The sequence below is a fragment of the Protopterus annectens genome, chromosome 8.part0 (genome assembly GCF_019279795.1).
Source record: "Protopterus annectens isolate FY-2018-M chromosome 8.part0, PAN1.0, whole genome shotgun sequence".
Taxonomy (NCBI): Eukaryota; Metazoa; Chordata; order Ceratodontiformes; family Protopteridae; genus Protopterus; species Protopterus annectens.
The window spans coordinates 668,935,186-668,954,749 of NC_056741.1; the positions used below are offsets into that span (position 1 = coordinate 668,935,186).

Below are 19,564 nucleotides of genomic sequence, written 5' to 3' on the forward strand. Positions count from 1 at the left end.
AAAGTGAAGGCTACACACAAAAAGCCCATGCCAAGTGCTTTCATAAAATTGGTGATACACTACTCGGTTGCATTTTATTGCTGTTGGGGGCATTCATTGTGTTTTGGAATATGGAGATCATGTGCAAAGTCTGCAAAAATTGTTACTTGCTCTTGTCTTAATGTCTGTTATGAAATTGCATCATCTCCTGATACATCTATGCCTTCCTTTAGCATACTGCACTGTCCACAACTTTCTTTTGGAATCTACCCTTTTTGTCGACACTTGCCATATGTGTTTAAAATTTCTGTAGGTGAACTGTATTTTGTCAACTAAAATAGTTTACCAAACAATTCACTATGGTGATAGTTGTGTGACCATAGACTTCATATATTTAAGTAAGGAGTCTTAGGCAAATTCCCATACTGTGGGGTAGGGGAATAAAACTATCTGACATAAACTATGTTCTGGTATGAGTTTATATGTTTTGGCAGTATGTGTGATATGGGTTTTAGTGTTGCCAGTCACAAAAGGAAGCCATATGTTTAGAATAGTCACCATTCATGTATCAATTAAATTAGTGTTGATGTAAAGGAATGTCAACAATTGAAAACATACACACACATCTATATACACATCTATTAAATAGATAGATAAATAGATAGATAGATAGATAGATAGATAGATAGATAGATAGATAGATAGATAGATAGATAGATAGATAGAAAGATAGATATGTGTGTGTTTATAAAACAAAAATGAATAGTAAAGCATTGCTATAACCATTGTTGATCTGGTTAGCTACTCATTACAACAGGTGCCAGTCTTTTAGTAAACAACAGCAGGTTATTGCTAAGTATGTTGTGGGATTCATTTGTTATGCACAGTTTATCTGTCTTAGTATTGATACCATCTAAACAGGAGCTCGACTAGTCTGAGGACACTAATGATTAACACACATTTGTGCGATCACTAGTGTGAGACAGGCCAGTTTTTAACAAAAGGACGAATTGCTGGTACCAAAGAGCTTTCCCTTTTCCCAGTGACAGTATGACAGCAAAGCTGGCATTATAAGTAATACCAGAACATCTCCCATGTGTGGGACTGAAGGAGGGACAATGCTTTTTACATAATATTTTATTCCCAAATGCTATTTGCATTAGGAAGCTTTTTGCCATTTGTGATCACACTTGTATTAGACAATCTCAGGTGACTAAATGACTTGCCAGGGAGCCATTGTAGATTAGTACATGGAATTCAAACCACTTGACACATAATGCATTAAGACAAATGCTAAGTATATATCTTTTATAAAGAGAATTTAATCTATATTTAGTCAGGTTATTCTGTTGCATTGCATAATATTCTAAAAAAAACTATTAAAGAAAAAATATATGAATGAAGTACAACATCCCTGTTTTCCAGGCCTCAAACAGGGAGCATTTTGGCATGAATTTCTCACTCATTGCCTCCACATACCTCCCTTTTCTACTTCATTGTTTTCCTCTATCTTCTCTCTTGTTAGCTATTCATCTCTCACCCACCTTATCCCTCCTAACTCTCCTACAAAAAGAGTTAAGAATAAGAGGAAAAGGTGAGTGGCAGGTTCCAGAGTGGGGACAAAGGGAGATTGCTGCATTGACAGATGTAGGTTATTACAGCAGCTGACGATATAGTGATACATTAATATAGATGTAAACACTATGGATGCTTTACTACAATGCAGGTGTTGTGTTGTTGGTCATCCTAGTCATGGATAAAGCAAGACAAGGCTTTCTAAATTGGAGTCACTCATTTCTCATTCATAATGTTGTCTTCTGATTACTGTAAAACCAGAAGATGAATAACTGCCAATTCTGATTATTATCCCATCACCTGGATGTGGTTAGGGTAAAGCCAGCTGAGAGGAGAGACAGAGTTTTCTTTCAAGAGGGCAGAGATAGAGTTCCTTTTGGGAGGAGACATAGATTCTCAGCCAAACACCCTTGTCAAAAGGGGTTATGCTGTAGGATTAACTGAGAACTTATGTACATAGATAAGCCACACACTTTTTGCTAAATGGTTACAAGAACAGATTTCATTTGCAGACTGACCTGTCAGTCTCAGATGATGAGTGTAAAAACATACATCAGTGACAGATAGCATCATATCTCATTGGTGAACAAAAAGACGGAGACTAGCAAAGTAGCAGACTCCTTTTGGTAGCACCTTTCAGAACATTTCAGGATCTCTCCATGTAAGTTTGCATCAAATGAGTATCAAAGGAAGTACTAACTCATTCATCACTTGTTCCTCAGCTTCATCTTTTCAAACTGTTACTAAAAGACTTCCTCTTTGCCTCCTGACTTTTTCCCTGCTCCTCATCTAGGACATACATCTTATACCACCCTACTATATGTAAAGTCGAAGTACAAGGCTTGTAAATTTAATGTTTGTGAGTATCAATACAATTTTTATTATACTGACTATTATGCAATTTATTAACTGAAACTGCATTATAGAATATGTTATTGTAAGTACTAATTGCATTAAATATGATACCTTGGAGCTTTTCTCCCTGGGCCTCCACTGAAAAAGGGCACATTTCCAGTAAACAAATGTCAATAAATAAATGAATTGCCCCCAGAAGGGGAGTAAGTGAATGTTATCAAAGGCAACAGGTGGCAAAAGTCTAATACTTCTCTCTGGATGACATAAACAGGATTATTCAGGTGGTTTCAGGCCCTTTGTTTGCTAAATTAGATATAGAGGCTGCTCTGTCTGTTGTCCATATCATGCCAAAATGATAAAAATATTACTGTGATAAGGCCACAGCAATTAGCTGTACAGTGGCAACATACTTCTCCCCTGTCTAGAATTTGCAGAATGTCCAGATGTTTCCCTTCTAGTTTTGGTCTGTTCCTCATAAAATTTGTGGTTTTCTGGACTATCATTGAAGATTGAATTAAATAAAAAATGGCAGGCATTTAAGTTTCAGATTTCATATCCTTCAAAAATGCATGATAATGCTAGACATAGTATTCTAGTCACATCTTACAGTTATAAGAGCAATATTTAACATGTATCCCTCATTTTGGGCCTTTGTGCCCCTTCCCCCGTTATTTTTGACTTTGTCCAGAATTCCAGAATTCTTGAACCAGGAGGTTGAGGGATAAGATTGGCACGTGTAATTTTTGAAACATTTAGTTCAGCCTTGCACTGGATAGAAGAGATGTCTGACTCATCAAGGAGAGAAGTGCACTGCTTAGATGTAGTTTTGTTTGTAGGAGAAGGTGAGGATGGAGCAAGGGAGGATGCTCTGTCGTTTCAGATATTGTGACAGAAACTAGGTGTACCATCAGCTGCAGGCAAGTTAGAAGCTCTAGTCAGGATTTTTTTTTTCTTTCCTATGTTTGGAAGTTATCATACCATCTCAGTCTCTAGGTTAAGTCCTGGCAAGTTAAGGACATTGTAGGAGAAGATTAGATACACTAGATTAAAAAAGGTCAGCAAGTCCTTAAGAAAAGTGACGTTAAGTAAATCTGCTCAGTAAAGTTGGCTTACACCATGATAATGCTTAGAGGTTATCTGGGTAGTATTAACCCATTTTATTCTAGCTGCTAGTGCAAGAGATATTTCGACAAGCATTCAGTGCAGCTTTCAGAAGAGCATTGCAGTAGTCATCATTAACCAGACCCAATTATAAGTTACATCTTTAATGTTGAGTACACTTCAGACTTGGTTTATGTGGGAGATAACAGGAGAAACTATAAAGTAGTTTGATATCAAAGACTTTCATAAACTTACATTAGATAAATAAAACGTGAGATAAATAGGTGGAGAGACCAGAATAATCCACTCAGGGAAGGGCACCCTGGTTGATTCAAGGTTTGTTCAGAGCTCAGCAAGTGGCATAAAAGAGCCACTCACATAAATATTACCTTATTATTGGCTTAAATTATGTCTTCCAGGTTGCAGAAATATCTGGTTAGAGGACATTTGTATGTTTTCAGGGTTAAAAAATGCAGCCTACGTTAAGTCAGATGAATAACAGTAGGTGGTGGACATTAATTGATTAAAAATACATTGGAGAGAAAGAGAAGCAGCTGTGGCCAGTCAACAGTCATATATCCAACGAATTGATACAATTAGATGTTTTACTACTGCATTTGTTAGAAATTATTAAGGACCTGTTCCACTGAAAGAGTTATATAATTAAATGCCAAAAATATATCTTGTACTAAAAAGATAGCTTTTCGAGTCTATCGTCAAATGGGTTGAAATTATACCTCACTTGGTTTAAAAGGCTGCATAGAGTCAAAAATGAATGGGTAATGCTTGGAATCATATGCTGAAAAACATTGTTTACCAGAAAGAAAATGTTTAGGCACATTATTTGTTTGGTTGGAAATTATACCTACATTAGTTTTCTGAGGGGAAACAAAAAAAATCAGCAGGGAACTGTAGGCTTCATTGTATGTTTGCAATATGATTTTAAAGACAAAGCTCTGGTTTGGTATAGATCACACGGTGTACAAGAACCAGATGTAAGGGAGGATGTTTAACTGACATATCCATCTGGTTCACCAAGACCCAATAGAAAAAGGCAAGGAGTACTCTACCAGTAAAAAAGGGAACGTTCTACTACAAGACAAAGACAGTTTAGAGGGGGATAAGAAAGGGTGAGGTGAAACAGTTAAAAGGAAACCAATTGACATAATGGTTAAGGTCCTTACCTCACATGCATATGGAACAAAGTTTGATCCTGAACTCCGGTCAATGCCTGTATGGAGTTTGCATGTTCTCCCTTGTCCTTGGTGGGATTCCTCCTACCTCCCAAAAAAATTATGAATATTTCCTCATCAAACTCACTCATGAATGTTGCTTTGAGCACCAGCAGCACAGACTCTAGAGGTGTAAGAGTTGTATAGACTAACCACTTTGGGCATCAACTGTGGTGTGCAGCACTCTAAAGATAAGAGAACACAAATCACAGACTGTGCACAACTCAACAGTGTAAAAATTGGCTCTAGGTGATTCAGTTGTGTTGACTAATGCCATCAAAATGGGCATGGTATTTGCTGGTGATGAGTGGGTTGAAGATATGCCCTACTCTAACCTATGCAATTGTGACTGTCATAAAGCCCATTCCTGGGTCAACAAGCTGCTGGCCAACCAGTTACCTGTGATAGTTCTGTAGAGTAAGCTGGATATAAAACCAATCAACCACCAAATATCCTACGTGTCTAAGAGATAAGATGACTTTGGATCCAGAATCTACTACTCAGGCAGAGGACAGGCTAGAAACAGTGTGCGTATTGTGGAGAGGGAGAGGCTTCAAGCAGTGAGGGGTGTCATCAGAATTAGTGACTGACTCATGGCACTCAGAATCCAGAGTACGGATAGTGCACAGTTCATAAACTCAGCCTATGCCCCACAGCAGAGTTCTGATAGTGAGGAAAAAAAGTGCATTCAATAGTTGCTGTAAGACCTACTAGATAAAATAGGATGGCATGAACTGGTGTTGATAATGGGGGACCTGAATTTACATATTGGGACAGACAGAACAGGACATGAGGACTACCTGGATTGACACTGGTGGGGCAACAGGAATAAAAAATGAAAGGCCATTCTAGATTTCTGTCTGGCAAATGGCTAAATAGTGGCCAGCACATGGCTCAGAAAGAGTGACAAGATCATATACAAGAGGTGCCAACATGCAGCTCAGGTAGACTTTCTCTTAGTAAGGAAAGGACATTGGGGTAGAATCACTGATTGCAAAATCATCCCAAGTGAAGCAGTAAGCACACAGCATAAACCACTTGTGGCTACAATCAGCTGCAAGCACTGGTCAGAGAAGGCTATAAGATTAACAAAAACTAATTAAAAATGACAACAACTGAAAAACAATAAATAAAATATGACCAAACCAGCAAAGAAGAAAACTGAACCAATGAACCAATGTATGGACAACAAGTGATATTTTTAGATGTACTTTTGCGACTTAATAATTTTTTTTTTTCACTTTTCTTGGTCGCTGGTTTGGTCATATTTTATTAACAGAAACTAACCTGGAAGCTGACTGAAAAAAAGCATATGAGTTCAAGGAATTATTCAGGGCTCTAGCACCTCAGGGAAAAGAAGAAATAGGAAGAATTGAAGAAGAATGGCAGCACCTCAAAACATCATATGTGAGAATTACAGAACAGGTATGTGAAATAAAGTGCTGGTGGTAGATTGTAGAAGTCCAGGAAATCATCAAAAGAAAGAAGGTGCACAGGAAAAAGTGGGACACAGAAAAGACAGACTAGGCTAAGAAGAACTACTAGTCAGCTAACAAACAGACTAAGAGAGGAGTTGCAATAGGAAGGAGCAAGGCATCAGAGGCAAGAAAACAGTCAGGCACCCTTTGTAGCGGATGCCAGCAACAACCTGCTCAGCAACCTACAGGAAGTTAAAGACAGATGGAAACAGAACTTTCAGGAGCTTCTGAATGAAGAAAACCCCACAGAAGCTAGTCTGTCCCAGATACAGCCTTTGATGAAAGAAGAGGAGGAGCCAGCCCTCATAGGAGAATACTAGGCTGATGCCCTTGCAAGCCATTATAAGCCTAATCACTTACCCCTTGTGAGACTCAAACTCTGCACCTTGTGTTTGTAAGGCAAATACCTTAACCATTAGGCCACTCTCCCAACTGCTAGAAAAAATAAGAAGAGCAGTAAGGGAAATGAAGCCAGGAAAAGCAGCAGACATATGATCGAGATGTTGGGTGAGACAGGGGAGAAATGGCTCCTGAGAGTACTCATAGCAGTATGGAGAGAAAGTGCCAGTGTACAAGAACAAAGGGGATGCCTATAACTGTGAGCAGTACAGAGCTATCAAACTCCTGTCACGCTGCATGAAATTATTGGAGAGGGTTATTGATAAACAGGTGTGCAGCATAGTAGAAAGTAAGATGAAAGATGACCAGTCTGGATTTAGATCAGGATGCAGCACAAGCAACCTGATGTTTGCAGTGACACAGATGCTTGAGAAAAAGTTAGAGATATGGAAATAGTCCAACTGGACATTCCTAGACTTGGAGATAGCATACAACAAGGTACCAAAAAAGATGATTTGGGCAGTCCTGCTGTGGTTTGCAGGACCAAAAAACCTTAGTAGACTTAATCCAGGCTATGTACAAGAACTCAGTGACTAAAGTACAGAGTTGGGTCTCACAGAGGGCTTCCTAATTGAAGTGGGTGTTCATCACAGTTCAGCTCCGAGCCCACTGTTGTTTATACTGGTGATTGACTACATCAGCAAACAGATTGGAGGGGAAAGATCAACTAAGCTGCTGAATGCAGATGATGTGGCAGTACAGACAGACTCTGAACAAGAACTTTTGCAAAGGATAGGGGAATGAAGTGCAAAACTGAAAACACATGTGATGAAACTGAGTACAGATTAGACAGTTGTAGTGGCAATAAAGAGGAGAAATCAGAAGAAGATGAGAACTGAGATAGAAGGGAAATAGTGAAACAGTTAGATTCAAGTATCTGAGAGGGATGGTTGAGGAGAAGGGAAGTCTGATTGAGGAGGTAACAGCTAGAATCAAAGTGTCTGCAGCCGACTGGCACAGAGTGTCTGGTGTGGTGAATGACAGAAGAATACCAAAGAAGCTGAAACGTTAGCTGTACAAAACAGTGGTGAGACCAGTACTACTGTATGGTACAGAAACCTGGACAATAAAGGCAGAGCAGACAAGGAAGCTAAAGGTGATGGAAATGAAATGCCTGAGATGAGAAGCAGGATGTACACTCTGGGACAGATGAGGAAACGAGGACATAAGAGCAGAGGCCAAAGTATCTCCAACTGCAGAGAAGGTCAAAGAGAGCAGATTACTGTGGTTCTGGCACATGTTCAGAAAAGCAGAAGACAGTCTGGTGAAGAAAATCTGGGACAGACAGGAAGAAGGCAAGAGGAAACAAGGGTTTCCAGCAAAGAGATGGATGGATTGTATAAGAGAAGACCTGTGACAGTCAAGCATGATTGTCAAAGAAGGTAAGAGAGTATGACAGCTGACTATGACCCCAAGTAAAAATGTAAAATGGGGGTTAATGATGATGAAAAAAAGCTGAAACTGTTATGTATGGCAATACAGCTATATATTAAGAACATACAAGTACTCCATCTCACTCAATTTTTGATACTCGGTGACTGTCAAATCATTATTAACATATCTGAGTTAATGAAGACAAACACTGTCAGATGCAAATATTACACATTTCACTCTGTTTTAGACTAATAATTAGATGAACATACATGGAGACTCCAGCTACTATCTGAAACACTTATGAAAAGCCTGATGTCCATTACATTAGGGGAATGCCATAAATAAGATCTAAACCAAAAAGCAAATGGTCCCCCCAGCAAACCAGACAAGAGATTGTCATCTGTGAAAAAAAAATAACAATTAAAAACCTTATGCAAATAACCCCTTAACAGCATACATATTGGAAAAATGTATAGAAATAATAGAAAATGGGGAATAATAACCTAACAATGATAAGATGGGAATTAAGTTAGGGTGATGGGCACTAATTATTGCAGCGAGTTTAGTGAGGCAGGTCAATAATTAACTGGAGGAGCAGTTTGCAGTTTTTGTAAAGTTTGTAATGCAATCTAGTGAGCAGGCTATACTCTAGGCACCCCTAAATCATGACAGTAAATTTGAAAACAGTGTGGTGTGAGCTTCATCTATAGATTTTACTACTGATGAACAAGTCTCCAACAGACTTCATTTGATAGTGGCAGGTGAGCCCCTGGGTACCACCCCAAAGGAAATTTAGGAAGTGTTTAATGCTGTAAAATTAATCTATTCAAAGACGTCATCTCAAATAATATGTGAAATGTATATGCTTAGGGTATGATAAAACATGATATGATGCTGTGAAATCAATTTATTCAAAGATGTCATCTCAAATAATATGTGAAATGTATAGTATGATAAAACATAGAAGGTTTACCTGGAAATGACCACCCCCTCAAACTTAGAATATGGATGCTATTAGAGGGGAGTAGGAGGGCACTCTCTTTGTAACTGTTCTGAAGGAGCCAGCATGTTTCAGCTCTTAGGTATAAAGAACAAATGATCTAACCTGGTAGGTAATAGACATAATGGTGGATGGTCCAGATTATTAGCTAACTGCTGGATGTACCAAATGGACAACATACATGAAAAGCCTTATATCACCATCACCAACACAAACTTTTGTTCTATGAATTTGTAAAGGTCAAAACTGAATTGTTAGTTGACCAGAAAAAAAAAAAAAATATATATATATATATATATATATATATATATATAAATATGTATATATATATATATATATAAATATATATATATATATATATATATATATATATATATATATATATATATATATATATATATATATATATATACACACACAGTGTAGAGGTCTGGTCAAAGCGCAAATTAATCTGGCTGTGTGTTTTATGGAAAAAGAATGTTCAAGACAAATGAAACTGTATTCAGTAAACCATTATAGCAAAGGGATATAATTTTCATTACAATGGCAAGTGACCTACAGAGATGAATGTGTGTTGGTGTGTGTGTGTGTGTGTGTGTGTGTGTGTGTGTGTGTGTGTGTGTGTGTGTGTGTGTGTGTGTATGTGTGTGTGAGATTGCATACACATAATACATTTATTTTTTACTTGTACATTTATTTAAATGACAGTCATGTAACTCCTAAGGAATTATAATTTCTTGAAAATTTAATAATGAAAATGATTACTTCATTTGGAAACATCATTTTCAGTCTTCCGCTACCACATCTGTTCCACATTTTGCTATGCTGTGTCCAAAATGTAGAATCTTAGGAGTTTATTGAAACAAGTAGGGAATGCAAAGGGTATAGCCTTAATCATGGACTGTATAGAATATGCTACCCCCTCCCCTCAACAAAAAATATTAATCATGTATGTGATAACTGTTGGTACAATTTTCATCAAAAAACAGTCATCAGATAAATCAGCTGCAACAAAATGTGATTTCAAATGGTGCTTTACTTTACTAATGGAGATGTACACATAGATATCTGAAAATTAATTAAACTCTAGGAGTAGGACTCTGATGGAGATAGTAAGACTGCTGGAACAAAGTAAGGACTGCCTGCTCATTTTCTTTCTGAAAACCTTAATAAGATAAACAACTTATTTTAATAGCAAATTACCTTTTATTATATACTTCTTACATAGTGATTTCAATGCACTGATCACTTACCATGCCCTATACATTTAAAAAACATAATCTGCATTGCCCAGCGATCACACAGAAAGTGGTTCTGATATCCATAGAATTACAATATATGATATAGGTGAAACAAGCAGTTATGCTTTCAGAGATTTAAACAGGTACGACTCAAGTGGTTTTCAAAACCAGTGGTGATGTAAAAGCAGAAAGAAGACAGGAAGGGAGTTGCAAAAAAATATGCATATATACACACACACACACACACACACACATGCTCTCTGTTACTTTACAGAAGATGATGATGACAATGATGCACAGGTGCCTGGTAGAAAAATGAGGTATATGGGTGGGGGGTGGGAAAGGGAGATGGTAGGCTGCCTGCACTAATTAACTAACAATTTTTAATGGATCTCAGTTTAAAATGATGTCACCAATTTTGAGCAATGTCATCACTTTGAGATCATACCCAGACCTCTCAGCTGCATATATTTTGAATGTACAATCCTATTTTCAGGCTTACGTTACTCCTTCCTACAATTTACCAGATTTTAAGGTACTTTCTATTTCCAGGCTTGATTTACCTCTTAACATAATTTTCTGAATCCCTGATTTTGAAGCTGTTTAGCATCCAGAAAACTGTACTACATGCCCAACTTACTGGTACCATCAAGAGTTTAAAGAAAGAGGGCCCACATGCTGCTTCTTTCTTTTTCAGAACAAAAATAAATGACTTTATGAGGTAGATTTTTGCATTATCATTAATTAAGTTTATAGATACTGTGGTGGTGGTGCTGTGGTAGCGTTGTCACCTCATAGCAAGACATTGTCCCGTTCGATTCTCAGCTAGAGTGTCTTCTGTGTGTAGGCATACGTGAATAGGGCGTGCCTTCGTTGAAGGTTGTGCGTCAGGGCTGGTAACCCGGTACGTAAAAATCCGCTACCAATCATTAGCGGACCGGAGTTCCACTGTAGCGACCCCTAACTGGAAAAAGCTGAAAGAAACAAGCAATTAATTAACTTTATAGATGTTATACTGTGCCATTGATTATATGTTTATATTTTTATGTCATCTGAAAAATTCTCATTTTTTACACTTGAGTTTCTGAGTAGTATCTCACAATCCTCCTGCAGCTGGGAAGGATTTTTCACTACTCATTATTCAAATCTTATGTCAATTAGGTGCTCACATTTTTGTCTGAATATACCTATTTTTCAACAGCCTATGTATCTATTTACAATATATGCAGGGTGAGAGATCTGATTCCAATCCTTCCTGACAGTGAAAGGGAGAAGATGTGCAGCTAATTCACTACTTTAGCTTATCTTTAAATAGCATACTCAATTGTGGAGAGCTAGCTATAGGACAGGGCACAACAAAACTGCTATTTTTGACAACCTAATCAAACCAAGAGTTGCATATGCACACTAGTTAACACAGAGACTAAGTAAATTCATCAGTATTGAATTTCCATATTAAGCTGAGTCAGTACACAGTGACTCCCACTTTCATTAGCAGAGTTCTGTTTTTTTCAGTTCTTACTCTGGTTGTCTACTTGTAGAAGTACAGGCAGATGTCCTTCCCTATCACTTTTTCAGTATTCTTTATATAAGGGATCTCCTGTAAAGATAGCCCAATGTACAGCCAGTAGATCAAAGCCTTTAGGTCTTATAGGCACTGCACATCACATGTATGCTCCAGTTTAAGACATCTGTCATAATGGTGATGTATGGATGCAAACACTCAGAACTTCTTTGCCACCAGTCCAAATACTATTATTGAACATTGGTCTGAACACCCTTCTGCTGTGCTGATTACCAAGCCTTTTTCAGATAAGTTCCTCATTGGGGTCTCTTGTTTCAATATTGTTTTGTATGTGGACCCACATTATCCAGAAAGAGAAAATGTCAGTGTGGGAGGCAGATTCCCATAAAGACTGTCACAACCAGTGCCTTTTTTGCTTGTACACTTCCTAAGATCATAACCAGTGCTCTAGCTGTCAAATAGTTGTCCCTAAGACCCTATGAAGTCATTTATCCTCCTTGTCCATATACCTTGAGAATCAACAACTTAACCTGTTGGATAGGGAACTATAACAGAATCCTCCTGCCTTGAGTGCCAGCCGTCTGCCAACAAGAAGGCCAAAAGACTTGGCCTGATCCAGTTGCTGTCCCGCCACCATTGGATGTCTCTCTCAAAGTTAGTGAATGCCCTGAAGATCATCCGGTGTTTGCCTTGGATTTTTCTGCTGTAACCCCATCAAATGCCAGCATGGATCCAAACTCTCATACGTCCTTGGAGGCTTTTCCAATATCTCCTTCAGATGTTGAGGGGGAACCTCAGCCGATTATTTCGAAGATATGAAGGGGAATTTCTCAGATTTTGTTTTGGTAGCCCTTTTGGACACCTTTACTACTGCTTTTGTAGCTCCCAATTCTCAGACTCCAGCTCCCAAGAAACCTCACAGGTTCTGCAAGATGCCTGAGGATTGCACATTTTTGTATAAGTACCTTTCTTCTGATCCTTCACTAATTTCAGTTTCCTCTAATAAGCCTTTTAAGCTGTTGCCGTCTATAGTACTAAGCTCCTTTCTTCAGATAAGGACAGTCAAGGCATGAATAGGTCAGGTAAGAAAGCATATACTGCTGCCATCCTGTCTTTTAGGCTTATTAATTACCAGATCCATATGAAAAGGTATGATTTGGCTGTTCTATCCAAGGTAACTATGGTGGTGTCTGGCATTCCTGATTCTGATGGGAAGGCTTCTGCTCTTTCCCGTCTTGGGTCCACTTCCCATGTTGCCCCTCACACTATAAAATGAAACTATGTTGCAGCTGATGTCTCTTCCTGGGCTGCTGCCTTTGGACCTGGGATGAGGTTTTATTCTTGGCTGTATCTTCAGGCTTTGCCAATGATATTAAAGATGCCATTCTGGATAAGAAAAATCTTTTTGGTACAGCTGCTGCTGACCTATTTAAGTCCCTCCAGAGTAAGAGTAAGGCCTTGCAGGAGTGCAAACATATTTTTGCCTCCTCTATCCCACAATTTCAGTGGAATTATCTTTCTATGTCTGCCTTTGTTCATAGTCAGACTCATCCTCCTCTTAAAGGTAAGAAAGGATCTAGGTGCATTCCTCCTGCTAAATCTACTTAGACTCCTTTGTATCACAAACCTTCTTATCAGGACAAGCCATCCATTTGATGGCTGGCATTCCCTTCCCTCAGCCAGGTCTCCTTGTCTCTCTGCCTTTCTCTGTCTCTTCCAAATTGGCATCAGATCACCTCAGACTCTTGTGTGCTGTATATTATTCATCAGGGATGTTTAATGGTTTGGAAATCTTTTCCCCCCTTTTCACGCATTCCTCAACCTCCTCTAGAACAGCTTAGTCATTTCCCAGTGGTTTTGCAATTCCTTTTGTATTAAGGCACCATTCAGATCATTCCACCCACAGAGGTGGGAAAGGAGTTGTACTCAAGAATTGTTTTGGTTCCTGAGATGGATGATACATGGAGACCAATTCTAGATCTTTCTCTGCTTAGCACCTTTTTCGAGGTTCCTTCTTTCCGGATGTTGGCTTTATAGACCTTGTTTCCTCATCCTCTTCCCTAGGCTTTTTTAGTTTCTATAGACCTCAAGGATTCATACCTTCAGATCCCTATTCTTCCTCTGTTCAGGGAAATGTTTTACATTTCTCTGTTTCTTCCTTGCATTTTCAGTTCTCTGCTTTACCCTTTGACCTTTATGCTGCCCCAAGGGTATTTACTAAATGTCTTTTTCCTGTCATTGCTTTTTCCAGACTTCAGGGTATACAGATGTTTCCCTATTTAGATGACATGCTCATTCAAGCTCCTTCAACCAGCAGTCTGTTGCAGGATCTCCAGTTTACCATTTGTATTTTACACTGTCTGGGGTTCACTATAACCCTGAAGAAATCAGCTCTGACACCCTCCCAGGATCATATTTCCCTCAGTGCAGCCTTTAGTCCCAGGATCATATTTTTCTCAGGTGCAGGTTTTAGACCATTCTCATGCTGGCATCTCTCCCTGCTCCCAAAGTTCTGTCTCTGACAAACTTTTCCAGTCTCTTTTTCCTCAGTCCTCTCTTAGAGCCAGAGAATTTCTCAGGTTTCTGGGATTTATGACCTCCACTATTCCCATGCTCCCTTTCTCCAGGCGTCATATGACGAAATTTCAATGGTACCTCAAATCAGTGTGGATGCAATATTGCCACCACCTGGAGTTCCCTGTTCCTTTTCTTCCTTGTCTGAAACTAGAACTTTAGTGGTGGATTCCTCAGCTATCTTTTAATCCAGGGCTTCTCTTCCAGGCTCTGATTCCTTCTCAGGAACTGTTCATGAATGCCTCAGACTTGCAGTGGGGAGCTTCTTGTGGCCCCTTGTGGGTCAAGGGTTTTTGACATCCTCATCAGAGGTCAGACCATATCAATAAAAAGAGATGAGAGCTCTACTTCTGACTCTGCAAGCTTTTCATTCCCTCTTCCATCCCGGCCCCCTCATAATCTTCAAAGACAACACCACAGTGATGTGGTACATCAACAAGCAAGGGAGTATGAGGTCTTATCTGCTTTGCAGATTAGCTCTTTAAGTCTGGGATCTAGCTATCAAGTACCAAGTGACTCTTCAGGTGGTTTACTTTCCCTCAGAGAACAATATAGTGGCAGACTCTTTGAGCATGTCCAAAACACAGGCTTACAATTGGGTACTTCACAGAGATGTTTTCCTGGACATAGACCATTAGTGGGATATTCTTCAGGTAGATCATTTTGCCTCCCTTCTGAACAGACAACTACATCCATTCTATTCCAGAGTTCCAGGTTCATTGACGAGGAAAGTGGATGCCCTGTCTTTTCTCTGGAAGAGAATGTTTCTGAATGCCCTTCCTTTCCATTCTTCTGTTACAACGAGTTCTGCACAAGATCAGGCAGGATTCTCTCAAAATCTTGCTGGTGACTCCCTTTCTGCCCAGACAGTATTGGTTCCCTTTTCTTTTTCATTTGGCCAGGGGCAATCACCACAAGTTACCTCAGTGGGTAGATCTTCTCAAGCAAGACAAGGACTGTCTTATTATCCTCACCTGTCCACTCTTCAAATGACACTGTGAATGATATTGTTTGATTTCTTTTAGGCACCTTTTTTCTGAGTATGTACTCTGAGTTCTGCAGCAGGCCTGGAAACCCGCTACCAGAAAATCATACATGTTCCAATGGAAAAGATTTTCTGTCTGGTACCTGTCTCACTATCACTATCTCCTCTCTATGGAGGTTCCTCTGGTTCTCCCTTATTTGTTTCATCTGCTGCATGCTGGGTTGGCATATTCTTCAGTTAAAGCTCACCTATCAGCAATTTCTTCTTGTCTGTCTATGAATCCTGCTTTGGCGTCTCGGTTTGAGGGCAAGCATTTTCTTAAAGGTATCCTTCATATCAGGCCTCCCAGAAAGCCTATTCTGTCTTTTTTAGATCTAAATTTTGTACTTGAAAAATTGGCTCAAGCTTCTTTAGAGTCTGCTTTTTCATTTTGTACTTGAAAAATTGGCTCAAGCTTCTTTTGAGTCTGCTTTTTCAGCTTCCTTGCAACATTGTACTTAGAAGATTGTTCTTTTGCCTTTTACTTCAGCAAAGAGAGTGTCTGAGCTTAAGAGAATTATGACTCTTCCTCCTTTCCTATTTTTTCATAGAGACAGTGTGTCTCTGAACTAATCCTTCCTTTATGCCAAAAGTGGTCAATGAGTTGTCCCATAATCAGTCTATTCATCTTCCTTCCATTTTTTTTTTGTTTCTCTGCATTCCAGTGGTGAGAAGGTTGTTCATACCTTGGGTCTCCATAGACAGCTCAGGTATTATTTAGATAAAGCAAACACAATTCACAAGTCTTAGCAGCTTTCTGTCTGTTTTCTTCCCAGGAATTTGGGATTGGCTATTTCTAAGCAAACCATCTCATCCTGGATTTCAAAAAACATTTCTTTGTATTATTCTTTTCATGGCAAATGTCTTTCTTCATTGATAAAGGACCATTCTACTTGTGCAGTGGCCCCCTCTGGTGCATTTTTCAAGGGTTTGGACACTAATTCCATCCTTGAGTCTATTACTTGGTCTTCTGTTCATACTGTCCCTAAACATTATAAACTGTATGTTGTTTCCAGGGCCAGGACAGATTTTGCCAGGGCTATTCTGCATAGGGTTGTAGGGGGCTCTTCTGTGCCTTCCTCCTCCTCCTAGTCTTCTTCTTAGCTCTTGTATCTTGTACCTCCCTGATGTGAATAATACTGCAACAGCAATATGGAAGGACATAGTACAGTTGTGTCAAATGTTACCATAACAGCAGATGTCATTATCTTCACTGTTGCAGTATCGGTCCCTCCATCCCACCTTCCCCCTCTTTTGTAGTTCTTGCCCTGTGTTCTAGTTGCCCTCCTGGCCGAGGGGCTCTTTTTTCCTTTTTCTTCTGCCCTTTTTCCTTCTGGATGTACATGTTCTCTTTTGTCTCTGAGAGTGTTCTATTCTTTTTTTTTCAATTCTGAGTGTTTGCATCTGTACATCATCTGTATGCCCTACGCAATACACAGGGAGCACATATGTGACAGACAGTGCCTATAAGACCTAAAGACTTTGATATACTGGCTGGACATTAGGCTATCCTTGGCAGATAATCTCTTATGTAAAGAATATTGCAACACTGAAGAGAAGGGCATCTACTATTAAGGTCAGATTTTGCACAACTGTACTTTCCACTTAACTGTTGCTGTCATGCATTTGTGAGGATCTGACTTTATTTTGGAATATATGTTTACTATTTTGAGTGATATACCAGAATGTATATACAGGTAACCAGTTCATAGCTGGTTAGATGCTCTAAAAGTCATTCAATTCTTTGTACTGCAAATTTATGAAAAACAGTCATTCTCACAACAGTTCTAGCACAATCTTAATATTGATTCCAAATGTAATTACTTAAACACAGTTACAGATGTCCTGTTCAGGAAACTAGCTTTGCATGATCTCCTTTACATATTTAGCACATATATGGTAGTAATTAGTAGATTTGTCATAGTTGTGTGAGCACAGACTAACACAGTTTTAAACCTGAGTATACTAGTTGGAGTCACCATAATTATTCATATCTATCAAGACTAATTACAGAGTCATAACATCTTTTTTGCATGCGGCTGCAATACAACGGCATCTGAAATACACTATGGTTATAATATGCCTACCTCTAACTCCTTATCTAATGGAAGAGACGTTTTCTCTCTTGACATGAAAATCTTAAGACACTTTGAAGGAGGACCATTTCCAAGGGTATAAAGTAAATGAGATGTTAACCAATATTTTGTTTTAGTTGGCTGACAAATGATGCACAAATAAACTTTGATCACAACAACCTGTGTTCAGAACTGAATTCTTAACTGAGGCATTAGCTACCATAACCTGCCATTTTCCAATTCACTGTAAATCGTGTTAACATTTATTTTTTAATAGATGATGCTGCATTACACTTACTTGGAGACAACATCACTGTCTTGTACACTGGTTCAATCTGGTGCACATACTTTCTTCCTGTACTGCTCTCTTCTGTCTGAGACCCGCTTCCCCTAAAATAAAGAAATGATTATATCTATAATTAGAGGCCTGAATACACACACAATCCTGCCTTGAAAGCTCACTGCAGAGCTACTGCTGATGTTGGTCAGTGTTATTGAAATGACACAGCAGTTCTGCAGTGGTATATTTCCTACAACTTTGAAAAAATAAAAAAATCCTCTTGATTTTATTATGTGAAAGGAGGTGCTAGAATAAGCAATGTACCTTTTTAAGTATCCAAATTTGTACTCAAAATTTTTCTTCTAGTCTTTGAACGATTTTGTACTTGTAATATACAAACTCACTGTGACAGTTAAATGATCAGAAAGGTATAATGATGCCACACAAATCACATTTTATATCATGTTTAGGGCACTAATAAAATAAAACACAATGTTTTAGAGCTACAAGAGCTTAGGTTCAATATAAAATAAGTTTCATACATACCATATTATACCTCAAAGTACCATGAAATTTAAAAGTATGAAATTTTCTGAAAATAAAAGTAACTCATGCATGCATATAGTATACTCTTTAGGTATTCTTTTTTCATTCCTCCCCAGTTCAGTCTATTTTCCAGTTGTTCCCCCTGGTTTCTCAGCTCACTCAACCCTGGATCCCCAATTGCTCCTAGATGGATACTTCTGGACATAACAGAAGCTATGGCATCAGCAGCTAGACTAAGGTGCTATGGTGGGAATGTGTCAGGAGAAGTAGTGATGAGTTTTCACTTAAGTAATATTTTTTCTTTTATTATAGATGTAAGGACAAAATTTAAAGTAAAGGAAGGGAGAGTAGTTGTAATAGGCTGTTTGGATTCAGAGTGACCAGAAGTAGGAGGAGATGTGCTAAGAATATTGGTGCAGGTAGAGATGGTAGGATGGGAATTAGAGGATGTTTTGAGGAGAGAAGCTGGTTGGAGCTGGTGTGTTTTTGGTTCAGAAGGTATTGCTTTCAAGGAACTAAGTATTAAGTATGGTTGTAATTTAAAGGTGGAAATGATTAGAGAATGTACTAGGTTCTTTTCTGACCCTTTTTTCAGTAGTCAGTTAATTGAAGACCAGCATTTTTGATGGTGTGTTTCTGACTCTCTTTCCATGCTTTGAATCTACTGGACATGTTGCTCTGTTTAGAGACCCAAGGGGAATGATTCTGTCTGATTCTTTTATTTTTCATATATAGAAATAAGTTATTGAAGCAATTGACAGTGTCATCTAAAGGGAGTGTGTTTGGTATGGACCATTTCATGGCCTTTAAACTATTGATAAATGATTGCTGGCTGAATTTTGATAGATTACAAGTGATTTTAAATTCGTGTTTTTTTGGCCTGATAGTAAGGGATGATGTTGGAAATTCGTCACTTAGAGTATCAGGAAGTGTTCCTGCAGTTATGAATTTGCTTAGGTCAGAAACCAGCATCCATTCAAGAATGGTGCCCTTATCTTGGGCTTTATTGCATCTAGTTTTGTTTTTATAAGTTCTGTGAACCCAAATAGGCTTATACTGGAAGATGGTCAGCCTGAGGTTAATTTCTGCCAGTCAATATTTACATAACCTAGTAGGAACATTTCATTAGGGATTGTATTTGATACCCAGGAGAGGATGTCTTCGACTATAAGGATGTTGTTACCAAGGGGTACATAGATTAAAATAATGCACAGGTTTTTATTTTCATTAAAATTTAGGCCTGTAATTAGTGTTTCAGTATTGTGGAATTTTGGAATGGAATTTAAGTATTGGGTAAGGGTTTAGG

At 38.6% G+C, this 19,564-nt stretch overlaps 1 protein-coding gene across 1 annotated transcript in view; it reads right to left on the reverse strand.

Annotated features, from left to right (window-relative positions):
* LOC122808043 overlaps window positions 1-19,564 on the reverse strand; it is a 272,522-nt gene that overhangs the window by 34,410 nt on the left and 218,548 nt on the right. Inside the window, exon 6 of the mRNA XM_044079030.1 lies at window positions 17,731-17,822. Coding sequence (XP_043934965.1) covers window positions 17,731-17,822 — 92 coding nt within the window. The remainder of the gene's footprint in view (window positions 1-17,730; window positions 17,823-19,564) is intronic.